At 50.2% G+C, this 27,240-nt stretch overlaps 1 protein-coding gene across 1 annotated transcript in view; it reads left to right on the plus strand.

Annotated features, from left to right (window-relative positions):
• Positions 1-8,269: 8,269 nt before the first annotated feature.
• Positions 8,270-27,240, plus strand: part of Ramp1 (receptor activity modifying protein 1) — a 42,103-nt gene continuing 23,132 nt past the window's right edge. Inside the window, exons 1-2 of the mRNA XM_021646900.2 lie at positions 8,270-8,822; positions 19,521-19,659. Of these exons, the coding sequence (XP_021502575.2) occupies positions 8,393-8,822; positions 19,521-19,659 (569 nt within the window). The 5' untranslated portion in view covers positions 8,270-8,392. The remainder of the gene's footprint in view (positions 8,823-19,520; positions 19,660-27,240) is intronic.

Consider the following 27,240-nt stretch of genomic DNA (forward strand, 5'->3'; position numbering starts at 1 on the left):
CTGTCTTGGAACTCACGCTGTAGACCAGGCTGGCCTTGAACTCACAGAGATCCACTTGCTGCTCTTGCAGAGGATCTGAGTTTGGTTTCCAGCACCCACATGGAGTTTACAACCATCCTTAGCTCCCAGGGGATCTGTTACCCCTTCTGACCTCTGCAGGCACTGTGCATACATCTGGTGCACATACATACATATAGGCAAACACAGGAAGTTTCATGTTTACGCTAAGTAAAATGAATACATCTAATAAGAAAATTTAAAATATAGCAATTTTTAAAAGAAAATTGAATAGTTCTTTAAAAATCTTTTGGAATCTCAAGTGAAAAATCAATTTTTACTTAGGTTCTAAAGTTTCTAATATTATATAGTTATGCTGGTTTGATTTTGTTTTGTTTTTTGAGACAGAGTTTCTCTCTGTAGCCTTGGCTGTCCTGGACTCTCGTTGTAGACCAGACCCGCCTCAAACTCAGAGATCTGTCTGTCTCTACCTCCCGAGTGGGGATTACAGGCGTGTGCCACCGCTGCCTGGTGCTTGTTGAATTTTTAAAAGACTGACCAAGAAGAAAAAAAGACTGATCAAATGTGTCCAAATATCTTCAAAGACAAAATTTCACAAAATCTTAATGTACTTCAGTGTTATTCAAAATGTGTTTTTTTTTTTTTTATAGCAGAAGTTATCAGCAAGATGAAGAATGTCTGGTTATTTCACTAACACAGTTCCCTGAAGCGCCATATTGACTGCCTTGTACCTACCCTGAATCTGGTCATAGGAAATAGTGGGTGGACAGCACATGGTTTTATTAGACATTGTTCCCAGTCAGTATTTTTTAAGTACTGCATTTTCCCAGTTGACTACTGCTGATCATTATCAAGTAGAAGCCTGGTTCAGAATAAAGTGTTGGGGCTCGGGGCAACTTAGTGGTAGGGTGTTTGTCTCACACGTGTATGTCCTTGAGTTCTGCCCCAGCATTGTTTATGCCTAAGAGAGCTATAGACAGTTCACTGTGTAAGCAGGTGAATGAACTTGTAAGATGCCCTATCATCCTTTGTGTGAATGCAAAGAAGGCTGCTGCAAAGTTGGCCTAGTAATGGATAGGTTGCCTGGGTGGCTCAGCCCTTTGATGAGTTCTTGAAATAGCAGATAAAGAGACAAGAGATTAGGAGAGAGAAGCGTCAAGGACTAGTCTTGCACTTGCCACCTTTGAAGCCAGAAAAGCCAGGACTGCAGTCATCTCAGACAGGTGGGGAGGCCTGAGGAGCATGCGCTTCAGCAGCAGACGGAAGCCCTGTCGGCTCCTTGGTTTCTAGCCCAGTGAACCTGCATCAGACTTCTGCGTCCACAAGTGTCACACGCTTGGATTGTCTAGGCCGCTGCTTTGCAGTGATGGTCCAGCCATGGGCAATAGAAAGCAGCCAGCACCTTTCCCTGAAGTACCTGAAGAAGCAGACGAGGGATGAAGGGTCCCTCCAGCTCACAGCTGGACAGTCCATCATGGTGGGAAGTCAAGGCCGCAGGAGCTTGAAGCAGCTGACAATGTGTCCTTGCAGTCAGGAGAGAGCAATGAACGCTTTGCTTAGCTTACTGTCTCCATTTTACACACTCCAGAGCGCTGTCCCAGGGGTCCCACCCGCAAGTAAGATGGATCTTTTCACATCCTTTAACCCAGGTGATACACTCCCCCGAATGTTTGCTTTAAGGCCCACTTTCCAGGTGACTTCAGATCCTGACAACTTCACTGACACTGACCAGCAAAATAAGATTGTTCTGTGTATCTTTGCCTCCTTTTTGAGTCTTGGGGGAAAGCTACATGAGAGCTGTCTTGAGTTAGGTAAACTCCTCTCAGGCTGTTAGCAAGGACAGAACTCACATTCTGATAACATGGCGACAACTGGGGCTGACAGGTCCTAGACTTTCCTTGTGGACATTGACTATTACAAATGGCTTTTGTTTGCTCATACGTAGGGTTTGGTTTCAGATGTGTGCTGTATAGTAATGCAAGCTTCAAGCACTGGAGCCTGGTGTCCTGCTCCACTTTGTTACTGCAGGCATCCATGAGGAGAGGGGTGCCAGAGAGGCAGATGCTCATTGTCCAGGGCAGAGCCGAAGAAGCATAGCATCTGGGGCCATGGGCTCTTTCTAAAGCCCACAGCACTACCATGGGTCAGATCCGAAGGGTTCCCCACTCCCAGGAGAAGTGTCCTCTAACAGCCTCTGAAGGGGCTGAAGAGATGGCCCAGTACTCGAGAGCATTGGCTGCCCTTGCAGAGGACCTACCAGGGTTTGATTCCCAGCATCCACAGGTGGCTCACAACCATTCGTAATCAGTTCCAGGGGCTCTCACACCAGGCCATGCATATAAGCAGACAAATCATCCATACACATAAAATAACAAAATTAAAATTCAAAACAAAACACTGGACATCCTGGCTGGAGAGATGGCTCAGAGGTTAAGAGCAGTGCTTGCTCTTCCAAAGCTCCTGAGTTCAATTCCCAACAACCACATGGTGCTTCACAACCATCTATAATGAGATCTGGTGCCCTCTGCTCGTTTCAGGCACACATGCAGACAGAGCACTGTATACTGTATAATAAATCATTTTTTAAAAAAAAATAACCACTGGGATATATAGGCACACAAGTCTGTAAATGCTCAGTAAATGCTTGAACTTCTCAAGGTGATAATTTTTTATGAAAGCTGTAAAAAACAATACAATAAAAGTATATGCCTCTTTCTGCTTCTGGAATAGCTCATTCGGGATGATTTTTTTTTCCAGATCCCACCATATACCTGCAAATTTCATGATTTCCTTGTTTTTTATTGCTGAGTTAGATTCCATTGTGTAGATATACCACAATTTGTGCATCCATTCCTTCACTGAGGGGTATCTGGGCTGTTTCCAGCTTCTGGCTATTACAAATAAGGCTGCTACAAACATGGTTGAGCAAATGTCCTTATTGTGTACGTGAGCCTCTTTTGGGTATATGCCTAGGAGTGGTATAGCTGGATCTTGAGGAAGCGCTATTCCTAGTTGTCTGAGAAAGCACCAGATTGATTTCCAGAGTAGTTGTACAAGTTTACATTCCCACCAACAGTGGAAGAGGGTTCCTCTTTCTCCACAACCTCTCCAGCATGTGTGAAGCAGAAAGATGCATACAGTATATACTCACTCATATAGACATATAATATAGGATAAACCTACTAAAATCTGTACACCTAAAGAAACTAATCAAGAGGAAGGACTTGCTAAAAAGCTCAATTCCTATCCAGAAAGGCAAAGAGGATGGACATCAGAAGAAGGAGAAAAGAGGGAACAAGTCAGGAGCCTGACACAGAGGACCTCTGAAAGGCTCTGCCCTGCAGACTATCAAAGCAGATGCTGAGACTTATGGGCAATCTTTGGGCAGAGTGCAGGCAATCTTAGGAAAGAAGTGGGAAACAGCAAGATCTGGAGAGGACAGGAACTCCACAAGGAGAGCAACAGAACCAAAAAATCTGGGCACAGGGGTCTTTCCTGAGACTGATACTCCAACCAAGGACCATGCATGGAGATAACCTAAGACCCCTGCACAGATGTAGCCCATGGCAGTTCAGTATCCAAGTGGGTTCCATTATAATAGGAACAGGGACTGTCTCTGACATGAACTGATTGGCCTGCTCTTTAATTACCTCCCCCTGAGGGGGAAGCAGTTTTACCAGGCCACAGAAGAAGACAACAAAGCCACTCATGATGAGACCTAGTTGACTAGGATCAGAAGGAAGGAAAAGAAGACCTCCCCTATCAGTGGACTTGGGGAGGGGCATGCGTGTGGGGGGAAGAGGAAGGGAACCACAGGGGGGATACAAAGTGAATAAAGTGTAATTAATAAAGAATTTAAAAAGTGTATGCCATTCACACTGCTTCTCAGGTAAGCTTACATAGCCACAGTTCAATAATTAGAAATGAGGAAACTGGCATTGTTGCACCTAGCCAACCTCACTTGGTGGTGTCTGTTTCTCCTTGCTCGTTCTTGTTCCACTGTCAAGTCCTTCATCCCACATTACATTTGTGGGTTTTTTTCTTTTAACTTTTATTTTTATACGTATGGGTGTTTTGTCTGCATGTGTATCTGTGCACCACGTGTGACCACGGTGCCCGTGGAGGCCAGCAGGTGTTGTATCTGGGAGTTAAAGCTGGCTGTGACCTGCCATGTGGGTGCTGGGAATCCATCCAGAGTCCTCTGCTGGAACAGTCAGTGCTCCTCGCCCATCTCAGCTGCTGTCGTGTTTTCTCTATCCCATCCGGCCTGTGGTGCTTTCTTGGAGTTCATGACCTTGGCGTTTGTTGGCTATCCTGTAAATGTCCTTTCACCTGGTTATGCATTGGTCACTAAACTCAGAGGCCTGTCGCCTAAGCGAGCACATGTGGGGCGTGGCCCATTTCCACAGATGTTATCCTAACCACTCAGCTGAGAGGACAGCAGTCAGAGGCTGTTGTCTTCTGTTATGGAGGGAGTTCTTACAAGAATCTGAAGTTTCTCTTTCCTGTTCTAGATTTTCCTGCAACTAATTCCTGCCGTGTGTTTAATGGGGACTGTGTGACTTCTGGAAGGTCCTCCTCTCACCAGTTCAGCATCATTAGAGCAGTGTGCAGCCACTGTTCTGAGTTAGCGTGCGTTGCTTGAGTCTTATGCTGTTCACATTAGGTCCGTATTAGCACTCAACTCCTTTTTGTTGGGTTCTGCATCCTTGCAAATGCTTGCTTTCAGCCACCACGGAGCCCTCAGGGTCATCTTGCACATCCCCTGTTCCAACAAACTGTGTTCTTTTATGGTAGAGCAGCATTTAGAAAGCCACAAGGCCAGCAGGACACTCCCTGCCATTGGGTATCTGAGGCTCTCCTAAGCCACAGCTAAGCCCTGCATGTCTGTTGGGCCAACATGGTTAGAGTTGATGTGTATGTCCATGTATGCTCCTGACTATGCTTTGTATGTCTGTTCTTTCTGTAAACTTGGCTCATAGTTGCCATTTATCTGTCCAATTCTAGTCTGTACACAAGGCCATTGCAGCTTTCAAACCATTGTCTTTGAGAAACACAAATTGGCATACAGCATCTGAAAACACTTTTGTTTCATTTCTCCTTAGCCTTTCAAGCTGTAACTCTTCTTTCAGAAGAATTTCTAAACTGACATTGATTAGTGTCTTTTGTTCCCTACTATAATTATGCATTAATATATTTGTTGTATGGTTCAGGCATTTGTTTGGTTTGAGGTTTTGTTCCTGTTTGATACAGGTCTCAGTATCCTGGAACTTTACTAGGTAAAACAGGCTTCTGCCTCTTGAGTTTTAGAATTAAAGTCATATGCTGCCACATCCGCATTTGTAATAGTGTGCGTGTGCGCACGTGTGTATGTGTGTGTGTGTGTGTGTGTGTGTGTGTGTGTGTGTGTAGGTTCCCTTCCATTACATGTATGAAACTTGACTTCATTGTTTGTAGTAGGTAGAGATCTGACTTTTCTCTTGTTCAGCGCCAGGGTTTTAGGGCATTGTTTTTGTTTTATTTCTAGATCATTAAGATATTAACTGTAGTCATGTTTCCATCTCTCTCTCTGACCCTGGCCAGCCTCTGTCTCCTGCCTCCTAGCTATTCTCAGTCTATCCGTTCTCCGCTGTGGTTAGTTGGTAAAGGCTGGGCTGTCTGTCCCTGCTCTCTGCTGTGTGGCTGGTAAAGGCTGGGCTGTCTGTCCCTGCTCTCTGCTGTGGTTAGCTGGTAAAGGCTGGGCTGTCTGTCCCTGCTCTCTGCTGTGGTCAGCTGGTAAAGGCTGGGCTGTCTGTCCCTGCTCTCTGCTGTGGTCAGCTGGTAAAGGCTGGGCTGTCTGTCCCTGCTCTCCGCTGTGGTCAGCTGGTAAAGGGTAGGCTGTCTGTCCCTGCTCTCCGCTGTGGTCAGCTGGTAAAGGCTGGGCTGTCTGTCCCTGTTCTCCGCTGTGGTCAGCTGGTAAAGGGTAGGCTGTCTGTCCCTGCTCTCCGCTGTGGTTAGCTGGTAAAGGCTGGGCTGTCTGTCCCTGTTCTCCGCTGTGGTTAGCTGGTAAAGGCTGGGCTGTCTGTCCCTGCTCTCTGCTGTGGTCAGCTGGTAAAGGCTGGGCTGTCTGTCCCTGCTCTCCACTGTGGTTAGCTGGTAAAGGCTGGGCTGTCTGTCCCTGCTCTCTGCTGTGGTTAGCTGGTAAAGGCTGGGCTGTCTGTCCCTGCTCTCTGCTGTGTGGCTGGTAAAGGCTGGGCTGTCTGTCCCTGCTCTCTGCTGTGGTTAGCTGGTAAAGGGTGGGCTGTGCTCTGAACAGAGCCTGTGATTCCTTTGCCGCTCTTGAGTTGTCCCTGTGATGTGCAGCACATTATATTCTGTCAAATGGACAGTTTACTTCTTGGGGTTTTGTGTGCTTTTCCCTTGAGCACATTTGAGGGAGTAAAGTTCTAAGCTGCTTGCAAGCCCTGAGTGTTTGGGTTTTAACAGCAGCTCCCTTGGGATGCTTGACAAACTGATGCTTGAAGCTGAGTGCTCCTGAGATGCCTTCTGCTGGTCCTTATCTAGCTGTGCTTTAGAACTACCGACTTGTAGTGGCAGTGGCCGGGGTGTGGCCTCCCTTGGAGAGTGGCAGCCTCAAAGCAGCTGGTGCCTTTCCCACCTGTACCTGCAGCTGTCCCCTTGTTTGCTGCGTCTCTTTCCCTGGCTGCTGTTGAGGTTGCCTCTGCCACTGGTGTCGCACAATTGCCTGTGCTGTCCTTTACTGCATTTTCCTCAGGATTCTTGTGTTTGGGGGCTGTTGACATTTTGGGTTTATAGCCCCATGGGTGTATTTCACACTCTTCTTCCAGGCCACTCAAAGTGGAGCCACATTTCTCTGGTGTTTTGTCCTTTTGTGTGTGATCCTGTCTCGGCCGTAGTGGTTACTTGGAGCCGTGAGCTGTGTGGTCTTGCTTGCTGTCAAGCCCCATCAGGTTGTGCTTAGAGCAGCGTCTCTGTTCATCCCGATGCCTGAGGCAGCGCTGCTCTGCTCCTCGCTGCTGCTCTGTGGACCCTTTGTTTCCCTCTACAGTGGTGGGAAGCGGGCAGTTCCAGACTTGTGCGAGCTCTGGTCCTTTCCCTGCCCTCTGCAGACAGGTGTGAAGCCTGCACTCTGGACCTCTCGGTTGTGTCCTCACAGCAGTCTCCTTTCTGTTGCTTAGATTGGTTCCCTGGACCCTGGCTTTCCTCTCTCTACTGTGGTCTGGAAACTCAGTCGGCAGTCCCAGGCTGCCCTGATTTCCTGCTCTCGGAGCTCGCTGCTCTGTCCACCGTGGCGATTGCTGAGGTGTAGTTGCTCTGCAGTGTGCAGGCGGGAGCTGTGTCCACTGAAGATGTGGTACCAACCTGTAGACTGGCTCACTTCCACCGTTAACGGCATCAACGGCCCCTCTTCCTCCGCTGCTGTTTAACCTAGTGTCCCTCCGTGGGGGGAGGGAATCGGATGCTGCCAATTCCCGTGGACTTGGGGGGACCAACCTGTGGTCACGGGCATTCTCACTAGGGCCAGACATCAAAGAGTTGCTTCCTATGTGTGTGAACTGGGAGAAACTCGTGGCCAGTTACCGGGGAACCTCGTAGCCTAGATTCTCAGCTGTAGACATGAAAATAAGAGCTGCCCACCAGATTCTACAAGGCAGGGCTCTGAAGTTCCCGAGCACTGATTTGGGAGTAAAGCCATGCCAATCAATGACAGGCCCTGGCCTCCCAGTAGGTCTTTATAAGGTTCAAAATGAGGGTCCAGACAACCCAAAAGAATGTGTTCCCTTTTCCATGTCACCTTACTTTAGGACACTGGGGTCCTCCAAGTCATAGGTAAGCAGATCCCAAATGTCTGTATGGTCTGTGTTCAGGGCAAGTACCAGCTTGCTGTTAAAGGTCCTGACCACTTGGCCAGAAGGTGGCAGCAGCCCCTAGCCCTGGTCCCTTCCTCTGATGCACGCTGGACCAGAGGTATTGCAGCCCTACGTGAGGCCCTGCCGTTGCATGGGGCCAGTGATAATCTGCTCGGCTGCAGCGTGCAGAGCAGCCACCAGTGAGGTCTTGAGAGTGCAGGCTGCTCGGCCCCTCCGGGTCAGGCCCTACCCTGCACTTTGGGCATCTGCCCCAGGTTTCCCGGCATGCCAGCGTTACACAGCCTGTCTTGCCCCGCTACTGGTCCATTCTGTGTGCGTGTCTCATAGCCAACCCCAACGGAGTCTGTCACCTTTCTACCTGGCAATCCTTTCGTCTCTAAGTTCGGTATGTGTGGACTCTGCTGCTCCACCCTGGCCTATCACCACCTGCTGACAAGCGCACCTTTGTCCCTCCAAGGAACCTTGCTCCCACTGGCCATTCTTTGAGGCCCCAACGCCTACAGATGTTGCCAGGGCTGGTTTTGCCCCCACCACTCTGGCACCCCACCGGGAAAGGAGACGGGACAGCTGGCTGTTGCAGAGCAGACCACAGGATAACTGCGGAACCCAGCCCTTTGGATCGAGGTGCCCGGTCTGCGGACCCGGAGACCCTCCCAGCCCGTTCATCCTGCAGACGTTCCAGAAGACTCTCCTCCAGTCCCAGCTGCACTCCAGCCTCAGGTGCCGCCCGCCAGCTTCCGCCCTCGACAGCCGCGGGCGTGGAGCTGCAGTGGGCCGGGCGCGGCCTCTCCCTAGCTCCCGCCCCCGGCGCGTCTCCAGCGAGCGCAGAGCTCGGCAAGGCGCTGGGACGCTGGGACGGCGGCAGCGGGGCTCTGCTTGCCATGGCCCCGGGCCTGCGGGGCCTCCCGCGGCGCGGCCTCTGGCTGCTGCTGGGTGAGTAGCCAGGGCTGCAGCGCTGGTAGTGACCTGGGGCCGGGAGGGCAACACCTGAACGCACCTTCACTTTAACTCGGGACGTGGGCTCCCCCAGGACAGCAAAGGGTGATGCCGGGGGTTGCAGCACCTAATGCTGACTCGGAGATAGGGCGGCGTGGACACGTCCCCGAGTGGACACGTCCCCGAGCCGGCCCTCCGAAGACACCAACAACTTGTGACCATACAATGGGCGCCTTGCTTTCTGGGCGGGATGGGGCGCGGGGATCCCCTGCCTGCACTTCCATTCCCCAAACTGATGCTGAGCGCAGCTTTACGGACGCGCTGGACTTCAACCAGAGCCAGCTTAGGGATCTGGGCACGGGCTACAGCTAGAGCCCTGACTGTCACCTCCAGCAGTTGCTTGTTGAGACCTTTATTTCCACGGAGGTTTTATTGCTGGCTTGTTAACTTGGCACTTGTGGCTAATAAAGTTAGAGGTGGCACACTTGCTAGGGTTTTTGTTTTCGGGTGATCATGAACTGCAGCCCGTGGGTTGCAACAAGAAACTGTCCATCTCAGTTCCCTTGTCTGTAATGCGCTCAGAATTCCATCAGGACCCTGCGTTGCCATATCTGTTAGACATAATTCAGGTACAGAGCTACCTTTTAATGAAAGCAAATCAGTCCGGTGTCCCTGGCAAGGCCTTGTGGCTTCAGTGGTCCTTGTGCCCTTTTCCCACACCCTGGTGTTGGCCAGAAGCACCTGCTGCGCAGGCTCTGGTGTGGTAGAGGCTGGCCACTGGCACTGTTTATAGGCAAGGAAGCAGCGTGAGGCAGCGTGGCCTGTCTGCTGTGACTGGGCCGGAACAGCACTGAGAGACCTTCCATTTGCCAAGCCAATCTCGCCCATTTGTAAACCTCGCCAAGGAGTGCCAGGTCTGCATTAAAAAAAAAAAAAAAAAAATCTGCTTCTATGTAATAGACTCTGAAGGTGGATGTTACTCCTTACATGCATTAGCTTAACTCGAAATGAAAATCAAAAACCTTATAATAATGTTGGGATCTTTGTGTTAAGATCCTTTTGGCTTGATGAGGAATTTCAGCTTTGGTTTCCTAAGAAATGAACATTTCTGTATTAGCAAGGTGGGGGGAGCTGGTTGGGTAATTTTTTTTTTAAGAATAAGCAAATAAAGGTTCTTTACTAGCATCCCAGGGGTCTGTACCCTGGAAGGCTTGTGTAAATAGAACACTGTGTCTGACCACATGTAAGGCCCTCCTGTGTTTACCAGGAAAGGGCTCTGCTCACAGTCCAGTGTCCTATGCTTGACGTAGCCTTGAGCAGTCTGGCTGATGTTATGTGTTGGGAGAACAAACACAACTTTATGAGGTTATCGGTGAATTAATGTCTTCGGAGCCCAGCTGTGAGGAGCGGAGCTCACTGAGCTCACACTGTTCTTCCCCAGCCCTGCTACTGGCCAGATCTCCTTGGTGATGGAGTTTGATATCCTGCGCCGCTGTGTGGAAGGGTTTCTGTTTTTCCTTAGAGTATGCTGATCTGCAGGACTGAGATCTTAATCTGGGACGATTCATAAACAAGCTGGCTTTACTTGTAGTTATCCAAACCTCGGCAGATAGATCTTTTCCATTTCCCTCTGACTTCCCCGAGTGTGCTGTTGTGTTTGTAAAGCATCTCCTTTGAGACCACGTGCATTTAAAAAAAAAAAAAAATCATGCACAATCATCAAAAGGCTCTTCAGCAGGCAGAAAAAGGTGAGCCGCACTTGCGAGGCAGACCAGCGTGGGCAGCTTTGGGGACGGCCTCGCAAGCTCTGTTTTTGCAGGCTTCACTCGGGCACGCCAGCGGATCAGCTCCCGGATCTTCTGTACTGGGGAAAGCATGCCTTCCTTGTCTGTCATGCTGGAGCCCTAGAAGAGGGGGCGGTTTGAGAGTCGGGACTATTTGTTGAACTATATATAAACTACAAGTGAAACGAGCACCCCAGGAAGTCGGTGTGTGGCTCTGTTGCTGTTTTTATCCAGACCTAGGTCCAGTCGTGGAGTCCAGACCCAAGGACTCTGCTTGCTAATCGAATCACTGTGTTTGTTTGGTATCACTGTGAGCACAGAGGCAGAGAGGGTGTTTGTCTTATTCCCAGAACACATGCTGGGTCTGCGTTGGGACTGTCGGTCCAGCCCAAGGCTGCGGAACAGTCTTCCCATCCATGCTGGCTGCAGCGAGCTGTTACATAGGGAAACGTTTTAGATGCAGTTCTTACCTGGGGCAAGTAGCTCATTGGAAAAGTCTGTGATTTCCCCACACGTGCCCCAGAATGAACCAGTTTCATGGTTTCTGATCAGTCTTAGACTGCATTCTGGTAGAGTGGGTGACGTGGGTACCACATGTGGTATGAATTCCAGTGAAAACGCTGGGCCAGGGAGTGGCTCCCTAAAGCTCACCCTCCAGCACCCCTCCCTTGGGCCCACAGCCCCTCCTCTCTGAGATTCCGTGTGTCCATATGTACCCTCAGTGGGGTGCTGGCCACTGGGGTGGGCACAGGCTGGATAATCAGTTTTCTTCTGGAGCCTGGGAAGGGTGGGTCTGTTTTCAGGGTGATCTGAGTGCCAGTTGCCAGTGTGCAGCCTGCAGGCTACAGGCTCCTCATCTAGGAGTAAGAGAAACAGATGCGCTCCTCATACCTTTTGAGCCCCAGTTGGAATCCACTGCAAGAACCTATCTGTGAGTCAAGAATCTAACCTATCTGTCCCATCACCCAGAGGTCTGACAGTGTCAACACAAAAGCACCAGGCTAAAAGCTGGGTGCTGCTAACTAGCTCTCCTTAGTCCTGCCCTACAGCACAGGACATGCCGATGATTCTCTAGTGATGTCCTCAGCTGCTGAGGACATCTAGTGATGTACCAGCTTCGGGGGCTGAACTTCGACATCAGAAAAGCCTGGGGTTGACACTCTCTTCTCAAGAAACAATCCTGGAATGGCTCCTCTCTGAGGATTGCTCCTTTGGAGTCCTGTGTTTTCATCTGCTGCTACAAATGGAACGTGCTCCCTCAGTACATTCCTAACTGACTGAGCCTGAGCTAAAAAGCACACATTTTTAAATGTATTCATTTGCTTGCATGCGTATGTCTGTAGGCAAGTGTGTCACGGTTCACACTGGAGGTTGAGGGCAACTTGCAGGAAGGAGCTGATACTCTCTTTCCACCATGTAGGTCCCAGGAATGGAGATCACGTCTTCAGCCTTGGAGATAAGCACCTTTGCCTCCTGGGCCATGTCCTAAGTCCCAACAGACTTGTGTGTGCCCTATATAGTGTCTCCCTTCCCTTTATGTTTCTTGTTTGGTATTTAAGCTCCCTTCCTAAGCTTTTCAGACAGGTCACTAGGCCAGCAACAGCTAGGAATGTCCTCCCAGGCATCATGATTTTTTGTTTTGTTTTCACACTAAAGTAGGGAGCTGGCCACAGAGGCTTTCTGCTGTAGGCAGGCTGTGGCAGTAATTCTGCAAACCATCCACCTTCCTCCTGTGGTACAGGGGCTTTTTATCCCGCTGTCCTATAGTGAAGAGGGCAGAAGAATGCAGGATGCCGCATCTCTCTACAGATGAAGTGTTGTGTCACGTTAAGGAAGAGCCATTAATATTCACAGAGCAGCGTGTCCTGCTGGCCTGCGCTGGGAGTGATGATGGAGACTTCCACCACGTGCCTGCTCCCTTCCTGGATAAGGAGGGAAGGTCCCTGCTGCTCCAGGGGCTCCTGTTTGTTCCTGCCTTTGTTACTAATTATTCCTCTGTGGCTTTGTCTGGTGGACTGAGGTTCTCTTCCACATGAACCATGTCAGTGCTGCTTACTGACTTGTTCTCCATGGCTTGCTCAGCCTGTTTCTTATGGCTCTAAGAACCACCAACCCAGGGATGGCATTGCCCACACTGAGCCAGCACTTCCACATCAATAATATGTCAAGAAAATGCCCCACAGGCTTGTCCACAGGTGAGCTGCTGGGGAGCATTTTCTCAATTGAGGTTTCCCCTCTCAAGTGAGTCTAACTTGTATCAAGTTGACATAAAACTAGCCAAGCACAGCTGATGTTTCATCCCTGTCACAAAATACCTAATAAAACCAACTCAAAAGAGGAAGGGTTTATTCTGGCTCAGGATTTTAGAGGTTTCAGCCTGTGGTCACTTAGTTGGATTACCTCCGGACGGTGGTGAGGCAGATTATGGTGGCAGGAACCCTTGATAAAGCACAGCTGCCCAGCTCATGGAAGAAAGGCAAAGCAGTGAGAAGGAAAGAGCCCAAGGATCTGCTTGTTTCAAAGTTATCTGCCAAGAGTCTGTTAAAATGGAATCCCATCACTTACCTACCCAAAAGCCTCACCTCAGTGCTGTGCTGGCCCTTTCCGCATCATCAGGACCTGCCATGTCCAAACTCTAGCACAGAGAGGAAGGCAACACCTCTGTTCTCTATTCTGGGATGTTTTCAGGATCAGTTTTCACCGAATGCCTAATCTGCTTGTGTGAGCAAGTGTGCTCAGTCAGGCCTCTGCTTGGATGACTTGTGTGAGGTTTTGTCTCACATTATCTTCAGAATTTTCTGTTTGTGGTTTCCAGTTCCTCTTTGGCACAGAAAGCATTTGGAAGACAGTTTTTAGAACTCCCATTGGCCAGGCTTTGGGGATCCCAGACAGTCATTACTGGTTTTATTACACCGTGGTTGGGGCAACAGACTTGCCATGGCCCCCACTAAGAATGGCTTTGAGGTGACTCCTTGGCCCTAATCATTGGCTCTTGTGAATGGCCATGAGCCACTAGAATACAGCTCGTGTGTTGATTCCAGCCCTTTGATTAAAACTCCCAGCCCCTGAGAGTTTAAAAAAACAAAACAAAACTGTTTTCCAAATGCTTTCTGTGTTAAAGAGGAAATAGAAACCACTAACAGAAAATTCTGATGATACCAACAGCAGGCACAAGACAGACACAAACTTAGAGAACTCAGCCAAGCAGACTGGGCACGCTCACTCACACATGGGTAAGGTATTCCCTGCGTTAGGTTCAAAAACTTAGTCCGCTGTGTCCTTGCTCACCTTGCATGTCCAGATCTCTGAGCTCTGTCGACCCCACACTTGGGAACGATCCGTTGTTCCTGTCGCTAAGAGACAGATGTGAGCTTGTGCATACAAGCCTTGCCAGCCAGTGCAGCAGGGAGCCCACACATTGGGCCTTTCTGCCCACACGTTGCTTTTGACATTTTATTTTTAATTGTGCTTGTCTTAGTCACAGCTCTCTAGAACAGCAGAACAGACAGGATGAATACACACCGTGAAAGGGGGCTTGCTGGCTGGTGAATACCATGTGGGCTGGGTAGTGAAGCAATGGCTGACTGCTTCCTGAAGAGGCTGGGAAGCTGATAGCTACGCAGCCCACGGGGCTGCGCGCCTCAACAGTCCCAATCTGGCCGAGGAAATCTCGGGAGAGCCCTTGGTCTTCAGTCCACATTGGGAAGCCAGAGAAACTGGAGTCTGACATCAGTGAAATGTAGCAGTAAGGGCAGCTGTGGTAAGGTAGATGCACGCACCAGCAAGAAGGGAAGGCAGGCAAGTAGGCAGAGCCTTTCCCTAGGATCCCTTTATATATGAGCCACAGCTGGAAGGCATTGCCCACTGTAAGGACAGGCTTTTCTCTCCTCAGTCAATCCCTTCCGAAACCCCACACACACAGACACCACACAGACCTCCCTAAAAGCACATCTCTTAGTTGATTCCATATACAGCCAAGTTCCCTAGAGCACAGCTAAGTACTCCACATTCGTGGAGTCCTCAGCCCAGAAACCTCCAGGATGACTAACACTCTGTCCTCATAAAACACTAACCACTGACTCCCTCTTCCTCCATCTCCCAGCCACTGGCAGCCACCACTCTGCTCTCTATGTCTGTGGCTTTAACTATAGTGGTACCATATGGAGTAGAATCATGTGCAATTTGCCCTTCAGCATCCATTCTCAAGATTCATCTAGATTACAATGTGAGTCAAGCTTGCCTTCCTTTAGAAGGTCAAATAGAATTCCACTGTATAGACATACCACATCCTGATTATTTCTCCACCCAAGGAAATGTGGATCAGTTTCTTGGCTCCTGCTGGTCATGTGGTATGCAACTGCCTCTTTCGGTTCTCCTTGAAGCGAGGTTGCTGCATCACATGGTAGGTTTATCTTTGATTCTCTTAGGAGCTGCTGTGCTGTTCTCCGCCACAGCCTCGCCACCCCACACTCTGGCCAGCGGTGCACAGAGCCTCGTCCTCATCAGCTATAGTTATCTCCTAGTTTTGTGTTCACAACAGCCATCCTGAAGGCACCATCCATTACTCTATGGGTGGAGACACATTGTCGGGGACCATACTGTGATTCATCACTTTTAAGTCTTAGATTCTGGAACATCCCACTGCCCATCTTTGGGATGTTCTGGAGTCCCGTGGTAGTGTCTCTTCTTTGAATTTTTTTAAAAGGTTTTACACATTTTTTAATTAAAATAAAATTATATCACTTTTCTCCTTTCCTTTCCTCTCTCTAACCCTTTCTATGTGCCCCCCTCAAACTGATAGACTTTTTTTCTTTATTATTGTTAAAATACTTATGTGTGTGTATACGCACACGTGCATGCTTTGAACACATCCATCTTCACATGTCATGTGTACACACACACACACACAGAGACTCAGAATGAAGAAGAGTAGGCCTACTAACCTCATTGTGATACTGGAGAAAATACTTTCAATTTCCCTGTCTATAGTGTTCTGTGTACAACCTTTATCACGCTACAATCTACCAGAGGTGTGAGTATATCAGTGTGTCTTCAAAACGGGTGTGTAAAAGTGTGTTGTTGTTCTGGATGGTTATGTAGTTCCTGAATAATTCTGTAATTGCTGTGATTTGTCTTGTTATTTATTTCTAGTTTTATTCCACTGTGATCTGATAAGATACTAGAAAAATCTCCGTTCTTTTATATTTGTTAAGACTTGTTTTGTGGCCTAGAAGGTGGTCTAATTTAGAGACAGCCCCATGGCTGCTGAGATGTACATTTTACATCCTCTGCTAGGTGAAATACTTCAGACAGACCTCCTCACACAGCTGGGCTGCCAGCATTAGTGCCAAACAACGAAAAGCCTTTGTTCTTGTGGGACTGTTGGGGGGAGCCTTAGGGATGTCAGCACCGCCCACGCAGGCGGAAGATGCCCTGAAGACCTGGTGTGGGGGTAGAGATGGTGCAGAGGAGTGTTCTCAGTCTGCCCTCATGTTCTCAGGATGTCCCCACTCTCCTCATCCCCAGTTCCTGTGTGGGAGCCATCTGTCACTGAGGGTAGTGAAGTGCAAATGCAGTTTCCAGGTGCCTGGTTACTGCTGGGCACCACTACACTATGGCAGGGACTGTCATCTCCTGGGACGGTCCTATAGTCTCAGAGCCTCTGAGGACAGATGTTAGCCCTGGAGGCTAACCCTGGGGCCTAACCCTGGGGGCTAACCCTGGGGGTTGCTGCTGTTTGAGAGGCCCCAAGCCCACCTCTCCAGAGCTTCTGAGGCAAGCGCACTTCAGGATGGTGGCCGGCACCACTACTCCTGATGTCCTAGACCTGTGATGGCTTCTATCTGTGTGTGATGCTATCTCTGCTCGGCTGGGGCCTTCTACAGTAGTGGAGAGAAGGAGCAGAGCAGAGGTGTTCAATTCTTAAGTTATGCATAGCCGAGGGGAGCGCCTGCCCTGACAGGGAGCTCAAGAAGTCATATCGCCTCAGTCTGCTTTCCAGGAGGCAGCAGTCCTACGGGATTACACTTGCCAGCACACAGAATGGACCCTTGACTCTAAGGGGTGAATTTAAAGTTTGGGGCAGTTTTACTGTTTACTGTTGTCTGTGCTTTAAGAAAAATTAAGGCATTCTTCTGATTACAAAATGAAGCCACTCTCAGCCTGCAGAGCTGCCCATGGCCACAATCCAGATGTGGGCTCTGCACCCTCCAAAGCAGGAAAGGGTGATTACAGCAGAGGGATGATGGGGCTGGCCATAGCTGGCCCCCCCCTTGGGAGATGGAGGAAAATGGGAGGGACAGGGCCAGGTCAGATAGGGTCATCTCTGCAGCCAGACCAGGGAGGCACTAAAACTAGCCAGGAGATCTTAGTCTTAAAGCCAGAAGGAAGGAGGCTGGAGAGATGGCTCAGAGGTTAAGAGCACTGGCTGTTCTTTCAGAAGTTCTGAGTTCAATTCCCAGCAACCACATAGTGGCTCACTAGGATCTATAGTGAGATCTGGTGCCCTCTTCTGGCCTGCAGGCATACGCGCAGACAGAACATTGTATACATAACAAATAAATCTTGGAAAAAAAAAAGGCAGAAGGATGAGGGGAGGGTGGCCCTCCCATGGGAGTGTGACGGGGACATGGTTGGCCCTTCTGGCCCCAGCCTCTTAGTGCCCTTTTTCCTGTTAGGGACCATCTCTCCACAGGAGGCAACAGAGCCATGTACTGGGTTCTAATGCATGTCTCCCAGAACCTTTTCTGAGATATCCCCTTCTCTGCCCTAACATCAACTCTTCCAGAACAGGAAGGAAGGCCATGGTCACTCTTGAGCCTCTCTATTGCCTGGCCCATCCCTTGCACCAAGGGTGGCCCCAGGCGCCCTGGCTTCCATCCCTTAAGGGTGTTTCCTGATAGTTGTGTGTGGGCACCTTAATGTTCTGCTCTGCTGGGTGCCAGGGAGGACAACCCATGTGTGAGTCAGAAACCAGTGGGAGGTGAAAGCATAGCAAAGTTGGTTCAGGAAAAAAAAAAAAAAAAAAAAAAAGAACCTTTGCTCGTCACCCTGAGCACCCCGGATGTGGCTGTGGTTGTGGCTGTGGAGGGTGTGGTGGCTTCCTGCAGCTGTGGGCAACTGGAGGAGGACAGCTTGGGGCATGGAGTTTATGTGAGGAGGGTCAGGTGTGGCACAGAGCGAGTATAGGTGCCAGGAGCCATGAAGTAATGGAAATAGACGGAGAGAGGACCCCACACTCTCGAGGGGCTGAGGGTCTCATCTAGCCTCGGGAGCTTGCTGTGTACCTGCTGCTTCCTGTCTGCCACAGGAAGGCTTCCACAAGGGATCCTGGCCAGTTACGCCTTCTCCAGTCTCCCTTATGCTGGCATGACCAGCAAGTGTGCACTCTTGGATCAGAGGTCCCCAGGTGCACTCACTGTACCCATGTGGCCTGGGCATACCTACCCTATGCCACTGTATGAATCTAAGTGGGTACAGGGACTTGCTGGAGACTGGGGGTGGGTCCTTGCTGTCTTCTGAGCTTCTCCAGCCTCTGGATTAGGCCCAGAACACTTCCAGCAGCCCCTTCCATGGGCCCTTACTAATGGAGGTCTCATGTTGAAGGCTGTTCTTCTGAATCTTCTCCAGAGTGCCTCCCAGGAGTGATTTCCACCTGGCAGCCTTTCCCTTGGGCAGGCCTCTACCCACGCCTGCTCCTAAGCTTTTCCTAAAAGCCCCCAGCACCTCCCTTTGCTCTCAGGACTCTTGTGAGTCCCAGCCCTTAGCCCCTTCCTCAATAGTGCCAGCTCAGAGTTATGGCCATCTCTTTGGGAGACGCACTGTCCAGACACAATCTTCAGGCTCTCTTCCTGAGCAGCTGGCCTCCCACAGTACCCTGCCTTACCCAGCCCAGACCTATTGATTGATGATGCCTATGGGGACTCTCAGGCCAGCAGGGACTAGCCTGGTGGCAGGTTCACCTGCAGTGAGAGAAAGACCAGGTTTGCAGAGCTCTGCCACCAGGCCTCACGTGGCCCCACTTACTGCTGGGGACAGGGCTCTTGTGTGCTGTTTGGGGCTTTAGTTTTAATTAAACACAGGGCCTCACTTTCATTGCTTTGGCCACACCATCAGGACACATGGTCCAGGGTTTGTTATCACCATATGAGGAGGGCTCTCGCACCCAGCTCCTTTCCGGGGGAATTCACTGTGTGCCACCTCTGGCCTGCTCTGTGACACCCTGCCCCAGCTCCATCCCAGCAAGATGTGCGTGCTGCCTTGGTTTCTATAGCTCTGCAGGTATTAGGAGAAATGTGGTGGGAGATGAGACAGTGGAAGGCCAATGCCTGGTGCCAATGCCCATGGTAAGCTTGGGGAAATGGAGGCCATTACCAGCAGCAGAAAGTGTAACAAGGGGCCTCATGGGTCCCACTGTACACAGGTGGGGACTTCACAAATACACAATGTGACTAAGGAAAGAGTCTGTTAGGAGCCTTGGGCACAGTGGGAGTTAATTCTGGTTATTGACCTGACACAACATGGAATGCCCCGGGAGGAGAGTCTTTCCATACTGCGTTGGCCTGTGTCATGTCCGTGTGCGGTTGTCTTAACTAAGTGCTCCACCGTGGGCAGCACCATTCCCTAGGCAGAGTCCTGACTGCGTGAGATGGAGAAACTGAACAGAGCGCAAGCAAGTGAACAGGTATGCATTCACTTCTCTCTGCTCGTGCCTGTGAGCGTGACGTGGCCACCTGTGTCACGTTTCCTCCCTGAGTTGCTTTTTGTCAGGGTATTTTATCACAACTAAAACAGGAGAGATCTCCTCATCACACAGACACACGCTTCTGGCGATGGGTGGGGCAGCAATGGGAGAGGCCACCTACCAGGAGGGAGAGCCAGTAGGTAACAGCCCTCGTATGGTCTCTTGCAGCCCACCATCTCTTCGTGGTCACTGCCTGCCGGAACCCTGCCTATGGCACTCTCATCCAGGAGCTGTGCCTCACCCGCTTCAAAGAAGACATGGAGACCATCGGGAAGACTCTATGGTGTGACTGGGGAAAGACTATAGGGTGAGTCCTGTCAGGAGAGGAGGGCCTGGGAGGCAGGCCTCTCCTTTACATTGGGGCACCAGGCCATTGGGTCTAAAGAGACAAATTGAGGGCAAAGGGAGTACCAGTTTGGCAGGTGGACAATTCAGAGAGTGGAGGAGTTGTGTTCTCAGTGGCTGTCCAGGTAGCCATGGTTACCAGGAGAGCAAGGGATGAAGGGTTCAGATACCCATAACAGCCAAATGCAGGCACCTGGGGGCAGCTGAGCCTCATTCAGTGCCAGAACCCTCAGTGACTGTCTTGTGATAGAAGGCAGGCCTCCAGGGATCTCCCTGCTGGCTCCTTCCATCCTGCCATCAGGCCCGAGCTGACGCCCCATCTCTCTGCCCAGCCCACCCTGTTCAAGCTTCAGAATTGCAGGGCAGGTTATCACTGAAGGGGTGGGCCACAGTCCCACCAAGGGTGGTACACAGTGCACCCTTTCCCTGTGAGACCTGGCTTTTCAACCCAAGGCCCTTCCTTCCTGCTAACACAGTGTTTGCTCACTGTCTCTCAGGCCCCAGGCACCCCACAGCAGGCTGGAGGTTCTCCCTGTCAAAAGCAGGAGTAAGGATCAAAGTTTGCTATGTCCATGTTGCATTCTCTAAGCTTTGTTCCTACTTTATTGTGTGGGATTGGGAGCATCCTGGAGCTCTAGTGGGTGAGTGGGAGTGTAGGGGTGTGTGTATGTGTGTGCTGCCAGCTCCATCTGGGGTTGGGGTGTTACCCAGGTCTAGAAGTTCAGTCCTCAGACAAAAAGTGTTCAAGAGATGAGCATTAGAGATGAAGAGAGCCTTTGACTCATGGCCATAGAACAGAAAAAAAGGAGTAAATTTCTCCAACCCAGGGAGTCAGAGCAGGAATGTCAACAAAAGAGTGACTGATAAGGGGCAGGAATGTCATGTCTTTCTGGGAATTAGCAACTCCCTCCAAGAAACTCAGACATCCCGCTGCTGCTGTTACTGCTGCTGCAGTTGACGCCAAGGCCAACGCCAACGCTGCTACCGCTTCTTCCTCCTCCCCCTTCTCCTCCTCCTCTTCTTTCTTCTTCTCTTCCTCCTCAGCCTCTTCTTTCCTACTTTCTAGTCAGGGTGGCTGGTAGGTGTCCTTAGCCTCAAAAGGACAGTCAGCTGCTAGGCAAATCTAGGTCATGTTCACCCTGTACTACAGCCTGGACAAACTGCCTTTCAAATGACCCACATACTGTCCACACATGTGTAGAGCTAAGAGGAATTTGACCCAAAGCTTGGGGGCAGCAAAGGAAACAGACATGATATGAAAGCAGAGACACCAAGCCTCCTTCCCAGACCCAAACCCTGATGTCTGGGAAGTCAGTGCTATCACCAGAAGCCCCTCATGTCCCTGGGAGGTCGTTACCAGCACAGTAACCACCACATAGCAGAGCAACCATCTGCAACTGAGCACACAGGAACTGCGTGGCCTCCTAACCGTGCAATCTAGTCATCTACAAGCTAGTGAAACTCAGAGGTCTGGTAGCACAAGGAAGAGATTCATGGTGAACGAACTGTGACCCAGCTATGACAGGCCTGCCTGATGTCTGAACGGATTCTGAGGGTGATTGAGGGCATTTCGCAGAACAAGGTTTTCTCCATCATCATGCATAGCACATAGTAGGTGTTCAGTCTTGATGCCCTGTGATAACAGGCACTTTCTTCCAGTGTCCAGGAGAAAAGAGAGGGAGTCCTAGTGACCCATGGTGGGGAAGACAGGAAGAGGGGTCCAGTATCATTCACAAAGAGCATGCTAGGTGATGGGAGGCTCAGGCTTCACCTGGACTCTGGCTGGAGGCCCGGCATGTCCTGTGGGATGATAAATCTCCCATGTGAGCTTCAGAACCTCCCTGGTAGAGGGGGCTGGAGAGCATGGTGGGGAGTAGAGGTTCATGGGATGGGACCCATTTTCCCTCGGGCCCTCCCTGCCCTGCAGAGGCACCTTCTCTCTTACTAAGTGTGGCCAGTGACCTTGTCTTTCCCCGCATTCTGGGGACAGAGCCTTTGCTTCTTCTCTGTGAGATCCTTTGCCACAGCAGGGTGTACGGTCCATGCACACTTGTTGAAGACAGTCTGTAAAATGGAAAAATTAGTTTTATTTTGTTGCTGAGATGAAAGATAACCTGATGTAAAGCAACTTGGAGAGCCGGGGCTTATTCCAGGTTACAGTGATCACTGTGGGAAGTAGGAGGTTCACATCCTAGCCATCAAATCCGTTCAGAGAGAGAGAAACGAACGCATGTGTGCTCGCTTGCTTGTGCTCAGCTCTCTACTCCTAATTCAGGGCCCCTGCCCAGGTGACGGTGCCACCCACAGTGGGCTGGGTCTTCCTACATCAGTTAATAATCCAGATAATACCCCCTCAAGCCAACCCGATCTGGACAATGCCTCAGTTTACACTCTATCCCCAGGTGATCCTAGGTTGTGTCGAGCTGACAGTTAAGACCAATCACAGCACAAGCTGTCTGCCATGGTGGTGCAAGACGAAGGCTTGAATCATGCACCCATGCTCCATCTCCAGGATGGAGAGTTTTGCCAGCTGGGGTCAGCGATATAAACTCAGGCCCTTTGGCTCAGGACCTACAGCTCTGTAGACACAGGTGTCCAGAGGCCCCCAGCGAGCAAGGGGCATTGGGGGCCTGTCAGGGTCTTTATCCACCATCTCCTTACTCTGCCCTACTGGGCTGCTTGGAGACATTTGGCCTCCTCTTCTGAGCTGAGGAATGAATCAGGAGTTGTAAAAGAAGGGACAGGTTGTTAAAATCAGAACAGCCTGTTCTGAGGGCTAATTGGCTTCCTGGCTCAGCTGAGCAGTTTGTGTTTAAATGAAAGTTGCATTTATTATGATCCAGGGAAGACACAGCAGGGCCCTGAGGGGAAGCGCTCACTGCTGGCCCTGCATAGATCAGCGATTGCTCGTATGCGCAGACTGACAGCCAGGGAAGACGGGCAGGATGGCAGACGCTGGCAGGGTGGTGCAAGGGGGTTCTGAAGAAGAAGGGCCGTGGGCTAGAGCCGTGAAGAGGAACGATTAGCATCAGGCCAGGGAGAGGTGGCCGTGGTCAGAGCCTCGGGGTTGTGCAGCAGGGGGCGTCCACATTACAGCAGCACCTTAACAGGTCAACTCGAGCCTGCAAGCTCCAGGTCTATGGTCTACACGGCGATGTCAGGCCCCTGCCCTCCTCTCCGGGTCCTGTGAACCCACTGCATTCCACGGTGTGGGGGAGTCAAGGTGCAGATGGAACTGAAGACAGGAGCTGGATGTCCATACCGTGGAGACCACTCTGGATTCCCCAGGGGGACAGAGTTAATCCAGGGCTCCCTGAAGCCGTGCAGGCTCTTGCACTGCATGACTTTCAAACTGGCTTTTGCCCTTGGACAACACTGGTCCTCATCTGAGCACTTCCTTGCCTTCCTAGGTTTATCTTTGACGTCCCAGGCTGGGAATCCGCCGTTTCTCCAAGGACCCATCATTGCTCCCATCAGGGTATGAAATTCAGGACCCACAGCAGAGTCCAGGTGTATACACACCCATGTAATGCACACACATACATACACATGCAGACCCCGAATTGGATGGACTCAATGTAACCATACAAAGTTAGAAGAAAACATGGGTAGCCCCTCTTTGTAGGGACTTTAATAATTGGTTTATTGCACTGGAGGAATGGCTCAGTGGTTAAGAACACTTGTTGCTCTTCTAGAGGACCCAAGTCAGATTTACAACCTCACACAACTGCCTGTGGTTCCAGCTTCAAGACATCTGGCACCTTTTTCTGGCCTCCTTGGACACGTGTGTGTGTGTGTGTGTGTGTGTGTGTGTGTGTGTGCTCTCGCTCTCTCTCGCTCTCTCTCTCTCTAGAATCACCCTACCCAGCTGGAGAATTTGGTAGATTCCCCAGGGCAGGCAGCCAGCTGAGAAGGTATACAACAGGGCTTGCATATATGTGGATTCATTAGTCTCAGGGCTGGATTTCTTCCCATGGACCAGGTAAGGCCCGCTCACCTCACCGAGATTCTCTCTTGATTGTCAATGTTAAGCACACACCCCAGATTCCCTCAACAGCACCCAGACTGCTGTTTTATTTACTAAAAATTGAGTCCTAGGCCTGGCCATGTGGCTACCCCGGGTGGAGTCAGAGCTCCCTGCCGCCCGCCATCCCTTCCTACTTCTCTGGCCACACCCACTTCCTGTGTCGGATGTCTCATTGTCTCCTTCCGTCCTTCCTGTGTTTCTTTTGCACAGATGAGCAGGTGTGTGCGTTTTTCTTTTATCTTCATTCTTACATAAAGGACAACGTAAAGCTAGGCTGTGATGGTGCACTCCTTTAATCCTAGAGCTCTAGAGGCAGAGGCAGGTGGATCTCTGAGTTCAAGGCCAGCCTGGTCTACACAGTGACTTCCAAGATAGCCAGGGCTACACAGAGAAACCCTGTCTCAACAAACAAACAAACAAACAAATGGGTAGCATATGCATAACTCCACCTCTTCTTGGACTTTAGATCATTTGTTTACTTAACAGTACATTCTGGAACTTCCTCCCTGGCCGTACGTGGAGAGCTTCTCTGTTTTCATAACTGTGTAATATTCCACTATGCAGTTTCTCAACTGGGTTCCTACGAAGAGTCACTGCGGCTGTGTCGGGCATTTTCTCCCTCAGATGACATTCGCACCGGCTGCCTGTGCCTCCCACTGTTGGATAGCTGGGACGCAGGGTCAGAGGTGGTGTCACGAGGGTTGCAGTGCCCGGCCATCTGTGTCCCCAGGGGTTTGCCAGCGGACTGCGCTGTCAAGACTGTCGCCGTCTGGGAAGTGGCCTTTCTCTGGTGACATGAGTCTGAACATCCTTCAGGTGTTTCAAGGATTATCCTTTCCTTTCTGTGACTTGTTTGCTCAGGTCTTTTTTCAAAATTCCTGTTTTTGGTGCTTTCTGAGATCTGTGAATGCAAAGGAGACTCTGGGCATGTCTCCCTGACCCCCTCCAGCTGTCAGCCATCTTTTGACATACTTTTTGTTGGCATGCATTTTTTTTTTTTTAATTTTGACTTGTTGCTGTTGTTTTCTTTTGTGTTGTTTGTTTGTTTTTGAGACAGGGCTTCTCTGTCCTGGAACCCTGTAGACCAGGCTGTCCTCAAACTCCTAGATCTGCCTGCCTCTACCTCTGGAGTGCTGGGATTAAAGGCATGCACCACCAATGCCCAGCAACATGCATTTTTTTAAACTTAGATTTGTCACTCTTCATCATGGCTGAGTTCAAATCAAGGCTAGAAAGTCCTTCCTCACCCTGGCTTTCCTTTGAGCTTATATGGTTCTGCTGGCTGCAGCCACATGCAGGCCAGGCTGGAGCTTATTCCTGTGTACAGGTGTGAAGTAGGAATCCAATTGTATCTTTTCCCGGGTTGTTTTGTTTTCTGCATACAGTCTGTCTTTTAGCTGGTGGCCTGAGATGTGTGCTTTAAAGGACACAGAGACCCTCCAGGGAGAGTTGGGATGATTTCAATCCAGCCAGATCTCTGTGGCTGATGGCCTGATGGTCTGTGGCCATGACAAAAACTGGCCAAGAGGAGGACCCCTGCCTGCACGGAGGGGCCACTGGATTATTTTTAGAGGACTCGGTGGCCCAGGAATACGGCTCAGTGGTGTAGCATTGTTCCTGTTTCTGGAAGGCCCTGGGCTCTATACCAAAACACACACACACACGCACACACACACACACACACACACACACATATATATACACCACACACACACACACACACACACACACACACACACACACACACACACAGCTCTGTGTGTCTCACACACAGAAATAGCCGATAGCATTCAGGTACTGTCCCACAGCAGAAGGCTTACCGGAGTGACTCACCTCAGCCTGTGGCCTGCTTTGGTTTTTTTGCATGGTCAAGGTGTGCAACAATTCTGAGTTTTGTTTTTTGAGACAATCTTACTCTGTAATCCAGGCTGCTGACATGGAACATTCTACATAGGCCTAGTTGGCCTTGAACTTGTGGTCCTCCCCTCAGCCCTGAGGGCTATGAACATAAACCTGGCAAGGTATGCAACAATTACAGTTACCTGAGAGCCTAGCTACTCGCACGGGCCAAGGCTCAAAAGTAGCCCTCCACTTTGACCGTGACCCCCACAGCCCTGCTCCTCATCTGTTACCTCCTAGGTGGATCTGTCAGGAAGCTTGATGGGAGAGAGGCTCGGGATTGCCCGAGTCCTTGATGGTAGCACAGGGCATCTCGGGGTCAGCAGCATCCAGCATGATCCTGCAAAGCCTGAGAACTTAGCACCAGGCCTCTCTGTGTGCTGAGCTGAGATATGTCATTACTGGGATCATCTCATTAAACCACAGCCCTGGCCTGCTAATGGAGACATAATGTCATCTATGTATTAACTGGGAATCTAATCTAACTGGGGAACGTAGAAAGAACATGGAAAAAAAGTGTCATGGGAAGCTCACTACCAGAGACCTCTTCACTGCAGGTGTTGGGAGAGAGAGAAGGCAAAACGACAGAAGGATCCGGAACTTGCGGGATCCAGCTGGAAAGCAGATGCTTTGGTTCTCTTTAACCTACTTTCAATATTTTATTTATCATGACTAATGCATGTGGAACATACACCCCACGACCTATCTGTGGAGGACAACTTGGTTCCCTCCTCCTACCATGTGGGTCCCAGGATGGAACACTGGCTGCCATGCGTGGTTGCAGGTGCCTTTATCCACTGAGCCATCTTGTCAGCCCTATGGTACATAAAACCGTAAGGACCGAACGTGCCAGGTGGCACCGTGTGATGTTTGACCCCCACGTGAGTCAGGTTAAAAACCCTGTCACAGCGTTTATCCTTAGAGCGTAGGGTGAGAACATCCACCACCACTCCTCTCTCTCTTTAAAGAACACGTAGATACTGCTTTCTCTGTGACCCCACTGTGACCCGCAGCCCAGCATTCCTTGCTCCTAGCTGTTAGTTAACTCCGACCTTTCTCCACTCCTCCCTGCCCTTCTGCACAACCCTTAACCATGAGTCCTTTGTTCTCATGTGTCTTGTGGCCAGTTTGTGAGATTCCATGTGTGAGTGAGATCATCTGTTTGTCTTACTCTTCCTGGCCTCCCTCACTTAAGGATCTGGTTCCATCCCTGTCAAAAAATGGTGGCGCCATTTAGTTCTTCCCGATGGTGGGATAAGTGTCCCAGTCGTCCAGTGACAGACACGTAGGTTCTCTCTGTTTCTCAGCTGGTGTGACCAGTGCTTCAGAGGAGGTGTGAGCATGGGTGTCTCTTCAACAGAACATCACTTCTGACAAATCGGAAGCAGAATGCTGGGCTGTGTGGGACTGTCTTCAATTAAAAAAAAAAAACAGTGGCTGTTTCTCACCTCATGAGAAACATTAAACTGGTATCCTGCTTTGCTTGCAATTGCCATAATAAAGAGCTCGGCCCAAAGCAGCTCAGAGAGAAAAGGGCTCATTTCAGTTCAGAGCTTCCATCCAGGGAAATTAGCCTAAGGACTCAACAAAGGCAGGAACCTGGAAGCTGGAACTGAA

Source organism: Meriones unguiculatus, chromosome 15 (genome assembly GCF_030254825.1).
Source record: "Meriones unguiculatus strain TT.TT164.6M chromosome 15, Bangor_MerUng_6.1, whole genome shotgun sequence".
Taxonomy (NCBI): domain Eukaryota; kingdom Metazoa; phylum Chordata; class Mammalia; order Rodentia; family Muridae; genus Meriones; species Meriones unguiculatus.